The following is a 13,686-nucleotide window of genomic DNA, read 5'->3' as shown; positions in this document are numbered from 1 at the left end:
TGCAACTCCAGAAAAGTAGAAAACAGCTTCGACACTGGGTTCTGGAAAAAGTCTTTCAACATTGTCAGACATTTATCTGTTGAAAGAAAATAGGCTTTAAGTCCTTCATACATTTCATTCAGCCTTTTGATAGCTAGATGCAATGGCATCCACCTTGTCTTCAAGTGTCCTAGAACTGTTTTGTACTCACTGTCCACAAATTCACAAAATTCTTTTAGGGACTGGACTCTTACAGAGTATATATAAAAGTGTTGAAATATTTTAGCTATAACAGCCTCAATATCTACAGTCAATGTATCAGCTGCAGTTTGCACAGCATTGTTTAAAATATAAGCTGAGCAACTAACTCCAATCAATCCACAGCCAAACCTAGTTCTCAATTTAAATTTATGGTACATGTTGTTTCTTCCCTTTCTCAAACATCCACCGAAGTTAGTATTAGTATTGTCCGCTGACAAGGCAATAACTTTATCTTTAATCTTCCAAGATTTTAACAAGTCCCATATATAATCTGTAAGTTGTTCTGCGCTTTCACTATGAAGGTCTGTAAATTCTAAAATCATGGTTTTAACACCTTTTTCTGGAACGAAATATCGAACTATCAATGGCACTAATTTTGAAGCACCATGGTTTGAAGCGTCAATCAGGATAGATATATAATTGCTTTCTCCAATTCCAGTTTGAATTGCTTGATTGCAAATGGAGCCAAAACATTTACAATTAATGCTTGTGTTTTTGTTTGCCCACACATAAATTTTCTATCATATAACTTATGTATTATTTTAAATGTACAGTCCATTGATCGAAAACTTTGGTTGTGAAAACACGTGTGATACGCGAAAGTTGCTTCTTCTGCAGCAAAATTCTTTTCCACTTCCCCCATCTCTTTCTTGGTAAAGAAATCACTGACTTTTGCACTTGTACTAGCTTGAGATGCAGCTTTATGTCTTTTTGTAGCAATGTGCTGGGTAATGTCGAACTTTCTGCCATGCTCGACGCTAAACAAGCCACCACAAACTGTACACTCCACTTTAACTGTCTCGCCCGATTTAGTAGATTTTTTTAAAACCAGAAATTGAGTTTTTAAAGCGTCTGTATAATCACACTTCCTTTTCGGCATTTTCAACGTTCAACAGGGCCACAGGAGAATTGAAAAACCATACATTTTAACAGCAGCTATACAGTAATTAATACTCTGCAAGCACCAACCTGTTTCTCTCCGAGCAAGCTTCTAAAATGGCATGCACCAAGCAGACCGTTCCGTGCTATTTAAAGCTGAGCCAATATCACGGCACACATTGAAATGTCAATGCACATCATGTGCACTGTTCTAACGAACTTATCATTGTTGCAGTGTTGCCATCACTCACCTTGAGAAAATAATGACCCGTCTACAGTTCCCTGTAATGACGAAGAGCAATGTTTGTAATAAATAGAAATTGTAACTCATTGATTTTGTTATTCAGTCTTGAACTTTAAAATACAGGACAAAAAGCTGTCCCGAAAAGTTTTCTCAGGACAATGGGATGCATTAGCCAAAAACAGGATGATCCCATATTTTACAGAACATCTGAGATCCCTAAGTTTTTATAACAGAGTTCCATCTGATATCCTGTCAAATGCCTGTGCAAAATCCAGCAGTATCATATAGCTATAATCAACATTCTACACCACTCCTAACATCATTTTTGTTATCTGTTTCTGTACCCTCTCCAAGGTTACTTCATCCCCCCCCCTCCCTTCAAATCCTAGTGACCAGATCTGAATGCGGAAATCCAGATGTGCTCTGATCAAACCTTTATACAATGGGATCAGCACTTTTACCTCTTTTACCTCTCGTGGTCATTGTTTGCATAAAAGCAGTTCTCTGAGATGTCTTCGCAACATGTATAGTATGCCCTCAAAACTTCAAATCTCTATTCACAATCACCCCAAGATCCCTTGCTTCCTCCACTTCTTCCAGTATAACTCCACCAAGTGAGTATGAAGTATTCCATCTGTGGATCCCAAATTTTAAAACCTTACATTTAGTTACATTAAACTGATATCTCAATTCATTTGCCCACCGTTCCAGCTTATTCAAATCCTCTTGAAGAGCCAAAACATCGGCACTGTTACTAATGACCCTCCCAAGCTACACATCATCTGTAAATAACTGAATATCTCCCTGTAGTGCTGTGTCAATATTATTGGCATAAAGACTGAAACGGTCCCAGGACTGAACTCTGTGGAACTCCACTTATAACCTTCCTATTCCCTGATACCCCTCCCCGTATACAACTCTCTGATATCGATCAGAGAGGCAATCACCAATTCAGACCACTAACATGATATCCAAACCCATATGATGCAACTTAAAAATTAACGTGTTATGTAGCATCCTGTCAAATGCATTGGAAAAACAAAAAAACATGACAATGTATGCCTTATCCTCATCCACTGCAATTGTAACTCTATTGTAAAAGGTAACCAGATTATTAAAACAAGAGTACTCTTTAACAATTCCATGCTGGCCTGCATAAATAATATTGCCCTCACTTCCCAATTCTGCATACAAGTTCTTACCAATTTCTCCAAAATCTAAACAACTACAGAAGAAATATAAACAGGCCTATAGTTTGATACCTTCACTCTCCAAGAACCTGTCCCATTGCAAGATTCATTCAACAGCTAAGTTAATCGCACAGTCAGTTCCATAGCACAATCTTAAAATATGGGATGAAATTCCATCTAATCCTGCTGCCTTATTGACATTTAGCATACTCAGTATTCAGAATACATCCTCTTTATTCACTTCTAATGCTTCACCACTCATTAACCTTCTAGAAATAAAGCCTCTAGTACCAGGATGGAACACTCTAATAAATTGATCATTAAATAACTTAACTATGTCATTGGTTTTGGCCACCAATTCCCATCTCCATCCAGCAAGGCAATCCATCCATCCAGTAAAATTTTTTCTCCTACTCACCACATAGTAAAAAACTACTTGGGATTCTCCTTAAATTGCAGCACCAATTTAATCTCATATTCTAATTTTTTTCTCTCTACAATACTAATCACTTTCCTAGTCTGAGCATTATATTCTCCATGTAACTGCTCTCTGCTTCTTGCTTTATGTCTTCCATTATCTGGTTTTCTTCTGCAATTACCCTTTTATTTCTTTTGTCATCCATTTATCTCCAAATTGCTCTATCATCTTCACTCATATTAATATCTCCAAATTGTTGATTATTGACTGTTAAAGTTGTTTTCCATGATTTCATAACAGCAACCAGAAACCAAACATTTAGCCAAAATTTCCAAATATTTATAGTGATTTCAGGATCCAGGAGTGTAGGAAGGAGCCAAATACGAAGGCTAAACACGGCATGTTTAAGTTCGTTTTTCATACTTTTGAATTTCTGAGGATCATTTTATCAATAAAGATCTGGTATTTTGTTCCACTAGACTTTTTAAAAGTGCTCTTTTGTTCAATTGGATAAACCTGGTTATCTGATAAGTAGTGGTATGTGGAATTTGCCATGATTGCAGTGCAGCTTAAGCATAGTTGGTAGGCATGTTATTAGATACTAGTTACTTCAGTCTGCATCCTTATCTTTCACGAAGAGACTAATTTAATTGTTTTGGTAATAAAATAATTAAGCTGGTTTGCCATTCGACCAGGTAGACTGGTTCGATGCTTTAACCAAAATCCATATAATTGATTTTTGCCAGGTGCACTCCAGTTTTATTCTGGCTTGTGCACTGACCATTTCTTTATTCTTTAGTAATAATGACATTTTGCATTTGTTTTTGTTTAATTTCTGATTCTATTTCCTTAATCCATGAGGCATCTTTAATATGTTAAATAGGATTGTCCCAGATTAACTTCAAAATTTGAGTAAAAAATTGCCACAATTCTAAATTTGTCACCCCCCCCACCCAAAGTATGATAAAGCATATGAATTTGTTAAGTACCACCTTTCTTTAGCAATATACTTCAAATCTTCTGTTATATCATTAATATACAAATTAAAGAGTAGCGGTCCTAGTACAGAGCCTTAAAGCACTCCACCATACACCATCCTCTGATAGCTGTCTATCAGCCACCCCCAGACACACATTCATGCCATCAGCCTCATATCCATTCCAGTTTACTCCAATTTATATAATAATTTTCCATGTAGTATTCTGTCAAATGCCTTTGCAAAGTCCAGCAATATCATAGTATAGCCATTTCCGTTATCCAATTCTGCTGTCACCTTATTATAAAATGTGAATAAATTACTGAGGCAAGATCTGCCCCCTATACAGTTATCATATTCCTATCCACCCATTCCTGAATTTTACTTTTAATCAACTTTTCCAATACAGTCATACCCTGAAGTTACGCAGTAGGTGGGCCCAACAAAAAGCGCATGAGTCGAATTCGCGTAACTCAGGTATAATTTTGCATATAAACATACAAAATATTAGTTAATTGGGACCAAAGGCTTACAAAAACACCTATTTTTTTAAGAAATATAATCATAATTGTAGTTTTTCGTACATAAAAAAAAAAAAGAAAGTTATTTCCATGCCAATGGTTCATAAAATCTAATAGATTTGTCTGATGGCATAATGTCTTTTTCTTGTCACGCAAAATTTCTTCATAGCAAGCTAATGATTTTTTTATTCTTTGCCTTGTGGCTACAATTCATTTCTCATTAGAATCTATGTCCTCCAAAATCTGTAAACCTTTCTTTTATGATTGTTCTTACTGTGGATTCCTGTAGATCGAACTTCTTTGCTAGCTCACAAATTTTCATTCCGCCTTCAAAATCCTTAATAATGTTGAGTTTTGTTTCCAAAGTCAATGTTTTTCTTTTCTTGCTAGCTGTAGAAGAATAGGACTTGCTTCCTTTGGACGACATTATTATTTTTTATGTGATAAAATTTTTATTAAGAACATAACACTAAACAATCGCAAGGTTTTAAACTATAAAAATCGTGTATGAATGGAGACCGCGCGAAACACGTCAGTGCTTGTTCACAGCATGTGCGACACTGGCGAATGCGGCTGGCACCGGAAAGATACGACTAGTGGCGAGACGTGAAGCGGGACGGGAATACATACATATATGAAACCGCGTAACTCGAGGTAGTGTAAGTCGGGGTATGACTGTACTTTGACCACCACTCCAGAGATACTAATTGGTCTCTAATTTGCTACTTCTGTCTTAGGGTCACCTTCATGTAATGGAACTATTTTACCTTCTTTCCCCAAAAAAAACCTTGCCAGAGCTGAGACTTATATTAAACAACTTCATCAGAGGCACTGCCAGTTCACAGTACAATACAGTCCACTGCTGTATATACATTGATATTTTTCAATATCAGAGTACCTCCAGTTTATCTACCTCAGTTCTCACATCAGTAACTGCAAAGTCACCACCTGTATATATATACCCTTACAAAGTGATCACCTAGTAACCGAACCATTTCTTCTTCTTCTGTCACTTTCCTACCATCAGTACTCAGCAAATTTATCTTTGTTCCGTAATCATTCTTTCTCATACTCACTATGTAGCAAAAAAACTCTTTTGAATTTACTTTGGTCTGCTTAGTTAATTTTCTCTCAAAATCTGGTTTAGCTTTTCTTATCATACTAGTTATCTTTCTAGTAGGCTACCTTTTTTGCTTGCACTTTATGTTGCTCTTGAACATGCCGATTACCTTTTTGTTTATATTTCTTCCATGCTTTCTGTTTTTTTGCAGCTCCTGCTTTATATTGCTACTTGTCCACTTAATCCATACTCGGTTTATCTTCCTTACCCTGGGTATGCACTCTGATACTGCCTCACAAACAAGAAAGTACATGGAATTAATATCATTCCATGTACTTTTTTATGCCATGGCACTGCTCCAAGTTGCCTCCTAAGTTTGTTATAATCGCCAGCTTTATAGCTCTGCATAAACCCTTTCTTGACTGAAATTTCCACATATTGAACAATCTCCCAGGACAAGATTACACGGATACTTGATCCAATCAGAGGTAGAGTGGCTACTGTAGTTATAGATAGATCTTTTGATACTATTATGAGATCCAACACTCTCAAATCCTTGGTCTCCTCTATCATGTACTGTTTCAGGTAGTTATCCCTTAGTAATTGTACAAATTCCATTTCACCATGTGCCCTTTCCTTCTTCCATAGTTGAAGGAATGAATGGGAATCAACTATGAATCCCATAGCTGAAGTCTCTCACAAGAATTACTCGGCCTGCACTCATTATGCTAGTCTGCTGATGCATGTCCACAACTTCTTCTGGACCCCCCAGGCCTATAGCAGCAATCAACAATATATTTTATCCTTTTGGCCTCTATCTCACACCAGACAGTCTCCCTCAAATCTACAATCTTCCTTAACTTCTATTTTTGTTGGTTGAAGTTCTTTAGCTGTCATTAATAATACCCCTCCTCCTGTTCTATTTCCTCTATCTTCTATAATATCTTCTGTGAAAATACAATATCCATTACATTCTATCCCTGTAATTCTATCTATCATTTTCTGACAGCCAGGTCTCGTTGATGCCAATAATTTTTGTCCAAGTCAAACTGACCAATGCCAGAAACTCCTCTCCTTTATTTCTGATACTTCAGGCATTCATGTACATGCATTTCAACATCCTCTTGGGCCCACAGTCACCCCTACATAATCTCATTACCTACCTATTCAGATTCGAAACCTGGAAAACAGCACCCCAGGTTATGAATCTGAATCTGGGTAAGAGGAGGATGTTGAGTAGGACATTGAGCAGAAGAGACAAAAGTGTGGTTGTTCCATTGTATAAAGCTTTGATTATACCAGATATAGATTTCTATGTGTAGATCTGATCACGGGATATGAAGGAGATAAAGTAACCTTAGAGAGGGTAAGAGACAGTATATCCCCATGATTATGAAGATATACTCAGGGCATGGATTGCAGAGTTTAATGGATAGAAGACAGAGAGGGAGATATGATTGAGATATTAACTGTTGAGTCGTATTAGTACTGAGGAGATTTTTCATATGATATAATGAGGGGAATGGACCAGGACAAGGGGGGGGGGACATTCCTGGAAGTGACAAATGGAAGTAACATTTTTGTCATATATAAAAGGTTAAGATGTAAGTTTTTGGCATGGAGAGTAGGAGGATGGAATGTGTTGCCTGTGAGTGTCGTAAAAGTGCAAATGGTGGATGAGTTTAAGGAGTGGTACGATAGACCTTGTAATAACTAGTGTTGACCTCCTGTGAAGTCTTGTGACTCTATGGAGGTCAAAAAGATAATAATAATAATGTTTTTTTAAAAAATTTTTAAGCTTAATTTCAATTCAGGATCCTATTTATTTATTTTTAGTCATAAGACTCTAATACAGTATCTCTAGTAGTGTATGACTTATTCTTTTATCATTTCTTCTTTTCGTTTTAATGTTTTTTTTTTGTATTTTTTTGAGGGGAAGAGATTACTCAATAGAAGTCATTGCATGTTATAACAGATGAGAAAACAGCTGAACTCTGTCATGCTCACCAAGGAAATAGTGTATCTGCTCTCTAAAGAATAGCAGGCTATGGGAGTTTGAATCTCACTGTGGCATGGATGTTTGTAAAAGTAATAAGGTAGACAATTTTCATTGCCTAGTAGTATAAGATCACCATTCTGCTTATTGGAGGACTGACTGAAAACAATACTATGTTTGGTCTCTACCAGATCAGGCATACTGGATTATCTAACCCAGGTCTGTCCAACTTTAGGTATCCGAGGGCTGCATTAAAATATATATATATTTATCCGAGGGCAGCATCACAATGCGTATCTAGTAATTGCTGTCTGTTTCGCGCTCTGCTTTACTTCTCATTAGTCATTTGTGAAAGATTGTTCATTACATATCTAAAGTCTTGTAAATTACTGGTAATTTTTGTTTGAAATAATGGAAAAGAAGATGAAACTATTTGGGTAGATGACTTTGATGATGTAGACAGGGAAACTGTTCTCAATGCCAAAAGTAGTGATAGCGAATAAGAGCTTCTTGGTAAATCAAATTTTTAAGTATGGATCATTGGTTAAAGTCTGGATTTATAAAATGCACAAAAGAGAGCAATATAGCAAATACAAGTTAGGTAGCTGTAAGCAACAAGAAAACGTTGATATTGTATCTGGATCAAATGAAATTGATAAGGGTGTGTTGTCTGGCATCTCTAGAGAACCAACTAGGAAGAAGATGAAACATCTTCATAAGTATGCCATGAATTACTTGAAATATGGATTTTCATGGACGGAAAATGAAGAGGAACCCATTCCAAATTTTGTTCTATTAAAAATAAATCATATTTTTTGTTTACATGAACGTATAAATTCAAATAAAATAGACATTTACAGTGGAATATAGTTTAATTAATTACTTATTTATTATTATTATTATTTTGATAAGGGGGTATACTTGGTAATAATGAAAATTTAAGAAGAGATACGTGGATATCTGAAGTTTGAGAAACACTGCATTAAGGGAAGGGTCACTACACAGACCGGTTTCAACTTTTATTGAGGTCTCATCAGTGGGAGCCAGAACCCAGAGGTGGTGATACTAAGGTGGAAGTAATGCAGAAGTCATATCACCATATACCAGATGCCAAAAGGTGTCAACATCTTATTATTAACCAAATATATAATTGGTAGCATAGCCAAGTGGGGAAAACTTCCATTAACAGTAAATAAAATTATTCTGCTTGTTGGTTGGTTCTGTAAATCATCCCCTACTTCTCTCTTAGTAGTACTCTTAAGGCAAGATGGATTTTTTCATGCTCTTAAGAAGAAAAATTTCTGCCTATGATTCCTGAAATCGAATGTCAACATCTTAAAATGAATTGTGTATTTTTTGAATTTGGATAAGAAAGCATTTTGGACTGAACTTTAATGAGATCTAAATTCCAAACCATAAGAGAGATAAAAACATTTTTTTTTTCTGTGTATGACAGAAGTGTGTCACAGAGCTCTGTTATTGGACTGCTGCCATTTCACTTTGTATATTAATGATTGTTTGTTGATTGTTGAATAATTGGGTAGGATAATAATGACAGATAATACAAATTCCTTGTAAAAGAATGTGAAGAGACTGTTGGAAAATAGCACTAGTCCTCATTTGGAGGACTAGTGCTTTTTTTGATAGTGCAATTGGCCAACAGCCTATGGGTTGGAATTCCACACTGGCATTGATGTTTGCAAAAGTCTTTAGGTGGTAGATGAATTTCATTGCTCAGTGTGAGATCACCATTGTGCTTATAGGAAGCCTGAGACATTTCAAAAAAATTCTGTATTTGGTCTCTAGGGCAAGAGAGCCAGATTATCTAACCTTTAACTCATCCACAGTACTAGTGGATGGGTTAAAGAATTCACATTTAAAAAAGTGTAATTGATATCAGTTTAATATTGCCACTCCCCAAATCTTAGGAATGATGAACAGGCTTTTCTAAGTGATAGAAAGTTCAAAATAAGGTTATCCAAATAAGCATAATGAAGTTATGTTTTCTAAACAACTAAATCTGAAAACAAAACAATAGCAACAACAACAAAAAAAATGTTATTATACTTACTTCAATCGTGTATTCAGTAAAATGCTTCAAATTAGATACAACCAAAAATGTATGATGATATACTGTATACTGAAAATATCCATCTTTTTTTTCATTCTGAGCATTTCTTGTTGTCCTTGTAAAAGGTGAAAGAGTGCTTTGCTGTACAGTAATGTCTGTATTTCTATACGTGGTTTTGACATCAGTTGTGAAAGCAAATTTATCACCATGTGAATCATTTAAAGTAGAAGTAGGCATAACACTTGATCTTCTACTTCTTGCTGATGAATCATTCAGTGGAACTTTGGGACTACAAAACATAGATAAAGAAGTACTGAGAATTCATCTGAGAACTGGTTATTTTGCTAAAACATAAGATAAGATTCGACCAAGAATTTAACAATAAAATTTTTTAGTAATAATGGGCTTTTTCACTCACCTGAATTAATGAACAATATAATACATCTCGAGGCTCCATAACTCAGTCAGTATAGATGAAGCCCTTCAGTCGGAAAGACCTGGGTTTGATCCCGTCAATGACGTGAGGAACCTTTTTCTTGTCTCTTTCGATAAAATGTGAGTTAGCTGGCCTCATATGGAAGTAGGGAATTTTTTTCTGGAAATTTGGGTTTTTTGGTCCACCAGAACAGGCAAACTAGCCCCGTACACATATGGATTACATTCATGAATACATCTCGGCCATATACGTCTGATCCCAGATAAAATGGGGGGGGGGGGGGAGTAATGGTGAACTACCCTGTAAAAATCTCACTAGGAACACCTTTGTGGGCAATGCCTACAAAGTCACCTAGGGTCAGGAACAACTGAAAGGGGAAAACCACCAACACATAGTATAACTCATCATCTACAAGAGTGTATGCACCTCAAATATAGCATGATAGTTAAATGTGCACTAAGTAAGTAAGTAAAATTAATGTAAAAGATAGGCTTAAATCCCTTAACTTCTAAAACTGCATTTTTTCATAGATCTCTTAATTGTGCATTGTATATTTCTATGATGCAAAGAACTTTTTTCTAAGGGCTTTTGAACTAAAGGTAAGTTAGCTGATCTCATACAAAGGTGATAGTGTTTTTCCTTCCAAAAACTTGAATTTTCAGTCCACAAATCAGGCAAAAATGGCTAGAACAGCACACATAATTTACTGACATAAATATGTTAGCCCCATTGTTTTAGTTGCTTCATTTATAAACTCAAAACATCCAAACAACCAGTATATGCCAGTCCAGTTGGCCAAGTGGGTTCGAATTCTACTGTAGGCATGGATGTTTGTGACTGCCTTTAAGTGGGAGATGAATTTCATCACCCAGTGTGAGACTACCACCCTGCTTATTGGCCTGAAATGGTTGAAAAAGTTCCATGGTTAGTCTCTAGATCAGAGTTTCCAGACTATGTAAAAAAATAAGTAAAAAGTACAAAAAATAAAAAATAAAAGCAATAAAAATAGAAAAAAAGAAAAAAAAATCCATAGCCCATTCATTGTATGAATGCACTAAAGGTTTATAAATAAACCTTTTCTGGGAACTGCATAAAAAATAATAATAAATTTCCACTGGCAAGTTCTTTCAAGAAAGTAACTCTCTCAAATGTCAAGCTTATGTTGTACACATAGTATTTCTCTGAATATATTGTTAGTTTGGATGCTTAAGAATAGTATTTCTCTGAATGTATTGTTAGATTGGGATGCTTAAGAATCAAACCTAGACAACTGCCAGAGACCCTCATAATTAGATTTAATGGAATGAATACAGGACAGAAATATAATTAAGCACAAGTTGAATAGTTTCTATATTTCATCACAGTCACAGAAACACCACCAAGGATGGAATGTTAAAATTGTAATATAATTAAGTACATTTAAATATAAAGAGCCAACAGGCTTCATTGCAGCGATATAAACATTAATTAAATTAAGGGGATATTAGATCCCACATTGTTTTAAAACTGAATAAGAAACTCAAAGATTGGAATCAGAGAGTTTCATGCCAAATATAGTAAAAAAATATAAAAGTATCGGCGAATACTAGCGTGAGCTGAATGCAAGTAGTCCTAGAACGCAGCACAAACACGGGCAACTCGTTGCAAAGGTGGGAAAAGTTCTGATCACTATACTTTGGTATTTACCATAATGTAAAAACACATTTCCTAGGAAATGTATGCTGTTATTACATTATGGAAGGGAGGTCACTACCCAGACCGGTTTCAGCCTTTATTGAGGCTTCATCAGTGAGTAGCTAGACCAAATTATTAATACCAAAGGGTATAGCGAAAAGAACTTATATACTCTGCTATACGAGTTGTCCAAAAAGGTGCACCCATTAAGTTACTTAAATATAAAGAGCCAACAGGCTTCATTTTGGTGATATAAACATTAATTAAATTAAGGGGATATTAGATCCCACATTGTTTTAAAACTGAATAAGAAACTCAAAGATTGGAATCAGAGAGTTTCATGCCGAAAATAGTATAAAAAACTAAAAGTATCGGTGAATACTACCGTGAGCTGAATGCAAGTAGTCCTAGAACGCAGCACAGTTTTTTATACTATATTCGGCATGAAACTCTCTGATTCCAATCTTTGAGTTTCTTATTCGGTTTTAAAACAATGTGGGATCCAATATCCCCTTAATTTAATTAATGTTTATATCGCCGAAATGAAGCCTGTTGGCTCTTTATATTTAAGTAACTTAATGGGTGCACCTTTTTGGACAACTCATATAGCAGAGTATATAAGTTCTTTTCGCTATACCCTTTGGTATTAATAATTTGGTCTAGCTACTCACTGATGAAGCCTCAATAAAGGCTGAAACCGGTCTGGGTAGTGACCTCCCTACCATAATGTAATAACAGCATACATTTCCTAGGAAATGTGATTTTACATTATGGTAAATACCAAAGAATAGTGATCAGTACTTTCTCCACCTTTGCAACGAGTTGCCGTGTTTGTGCTGCATTCTAGGACTACTTGCATGCAGCTCACGCTAGTATTCGCCGATACTTTTAGAGTTTTTTATACTATGTTCGGCATGAAACTCTCTGATCCAATCTTTGAGTTTTTTATTCGGTTTTAAAACAATGTGGGATCTAATATCCCCTTAATTTAATTAAGTACATGTTTCATATTTTCTATATTTCATCAGTCACAGAAACACCACCAAGGATGGAATGTTAAAATTGTAATATAATTAAGCACATGTTTAATAGTTTCTATATTTCATCACAGTTAACAGAAACACCACCAAGGATGGAATGTTAAAATTGTAATAATCAAAAATTCCACAGAGTTTCACGTAAAAATAAAAGACATTCAACTATTAAAAACTGACTTGTTAATTAGCTTCGACATTGTCTCCCTCTTCACTAACATTCCCCATAAAGAAACAGTAGAATTATTAACTCAGAAATTTCTGTCTGATATAGTTGAATTATTTAAATTTGTTATTACATCCGGTTACTTCACTTGGAAAGGTAAAATTTACAAGCAAGAAGAAGGAACAGCAATGGAGTCTCCTTTACCACCAAACTTAGCAAACCTGTTTCTAGAACACCTGGAAGAAAAAATTTTCACTTTTGAACCCAAACCAAAAATTTGGCTACGATATGTCGACGATGTCTTTGCAGTCTGGGATCATCCCGAACATGAATTACACCTATTTCTAGATAAAATAAACCTTCTTCACCCTCGCATCAACTTTATGCTAAAAAAAGAATCTCCACAGGGTATCTCCTTTCTGGATTTACACATTCAAAAAAAAAAAAAAGATGGTTCCATCACCATGTCTGTCTATCGCAAGCCTACATTTTCAGGTCGCTACATTCACAATTCTTCTGCTCATCATCCATCTCAGAAATTTGGCATCATTAAATCACTAGTTACCAGAGCGCACAAATTCTGCTCCTCTAAAGAATCTCTAAACCAAGAACTAAAAATAATCAAAAATACAGCCATACTAAATGGACAGAATCTTAAAACAATTCAAAAAATCATCAGTCACTTCCCCACACATATCAACCTAGACAAGAAGAAGCCCATAGGATTCCCATACCGTATGTCAAAGGCATCTCTGAACGACTTTCAAAAATTATGAGGAAA

The 13,686-nt window shown here is 35.5% G+C and overlaps 1 protein-coding gene across 1 annotated transcript in view; it reads right to left on the bottom strand.

Annotated features, from left to right (window-relative positions):
- The window catches only part of LOC150099822 (insulin-like peptide receptor), a 538,418-nt gene that overhangs the window by 167,481 nt on the left and 357,251 nt on the right, over positions 1-13,686 (bottom strand). Inside the window, 1 exon segment of the mRNA XM_090403498.1 lies at positions 9,596-9,884. Within this exon segment, the coding sequence (XP_090259624.1) occupies positions 9,596-9,884 (289 nt within the window).

The sequence above is a fragment of the Typopeltis vanoorti genome, chromosome 14, assembly GCF_054136105.1.
Source record: "Typopeltis vanoorti isolate ZY-2024b chromosome 14, IOZ_Tvanoo_1.0, whole genome shotgun sequence".
Lineage (NCBI taxonomy): Eukaryota > Metazoa > Arthropoda > Arachnida > Uropygi > Thelyphonidae > Typopeltis > Typopeltis vanoorti.
Note: the sequence above shows the minus strand (reverse complement) of the source record. Positions and strands in the feature narration are given on the sequence as shown.